The sequence below is a fragment of the Charadrius vociferus genome, unplaced genomic scaffold (genome assembly GCF_000708025.1).
Source record: "Charadrius vociferus isolate BGI_N301 unplaced genomic scaffold, ASM70802v2 scaffold291, whole genome shotgun sequence".
Classification (NCBI taxonomy): domain Eukaryota; kingdom Metazoa; phylum Chordata; class Aves; order Charadriiformes; family Charadriidae; genus Charadrius; species Charadrius vociferus.
Genome location: NW_009646958.1, coordinates 415,914 through 416,716, shown reverse-complemented (window position 1 = coordinate 416,716; position 803 = coordinate 415,914). Strand labels below are relative to the sequence as shown.

At 42.2% G+C, this 803-nt stretch overlaps 1 protein-coding gene across 1 annotated transcript; it reads right to left on the bottom strand.

Moving 5' to 3' along the window:
- Positions 1 to 209: 209 nt before the first annotated feature.
- Positions 210 to 781, bottom strand: SMIM7 (small integral membrane protein 7). The gene is made up of 2 exons (XM_009895198.1): positions 697 to 781; positions 210 to 304 (listed from the first exon to the last, which is right to left on the bottom strand). Exons 1-2 carry the CDS (start codon positions 779 to 781, stop codon positions 210 to 212), a joined length of 180 nt encoding a protein of 59 aa, XP_009893500.1.
- Between the last annotated feature and the right edge of the window lie 22 nt (positions 782 to 803).

Genomic DNA, 803 nt, shown 5'->3' with positions numbered 1-803 from the left:
TGGCAAAGAAGGTTTTCATGCACTACAGGTGCCCACATTAGCAAAGAAATTTGAGGTCAACCAACATCTCTTTGAAGACTGAAATAAAGAAGTGAAATGAAAAGGATTAATGGAAGAACAGAGTGGGAGAGAAAGGGATCTGAAAAGAAACGTGCAAGAAAAATCCCAATGTATACGACTTCCTATAAACAAATGACAAGATGCATTACTTACACAATCATGCAGAACATCATGAAGACATTCCACAAGGCAATGAAGATTCGAAAGTATCTGAGACTCAGCAAAAACTCTCTGATATTATCACCTAAAAATCAAGAGAAGCAGCCTTCAATGTAAAAAATACCCAGTACACTGACATGTCACATTTTCAACACTGCCTGAAAAATATAAGCAACTCTGACACACAAAAAAACCCCCCACAACAAAAAAGGTTGGAGAATAAAAAACTGAAAGTTGAAGTTTTATGTAAATGATCCACACTATGTTCAGTGCATCCCTACTAAGGGCATGTGGGAAAATAAACACTAGATGATAAAAAGGGGTCACACTGACAGAAAGGGAGGGACAGTCCTCTGCGGCAGCTTCCAGCCTTCCTGCCACTTTTCCCCAGCGAGCAGAGATGCGACAGATCAGGCACATACACACTAAAAAGGGAATCGGGCCGTAAAAAGAGCGTTACCGCCGTAGCACAGGCACCTACATTCAAAAATTCAGAAAGGAACGTGCACTTTTGCGTTTCTCCTCGAATCACCAGTTCGGGATGCACAGTTCGGTTAGCCATGCCTGTACATCACCGGGGGGGG

Excerpts from the sequence above, each read along its gene's own strand:
- SMIM7 (XM_009895198.1), bottom strand. The coding sequence starts at position 781 with ATGGCTAACCGAACTGTGCATCCCGAACTGGTGATTCGAGGAGAAACG. Across the intron at positions 305-696 it reads TTCTGAATTTTTGAATGTAG|GTGATAATATCAGAGAGTTT; the intron begins GTGCCTGTGCTA and ends CTTGATTTTTAG.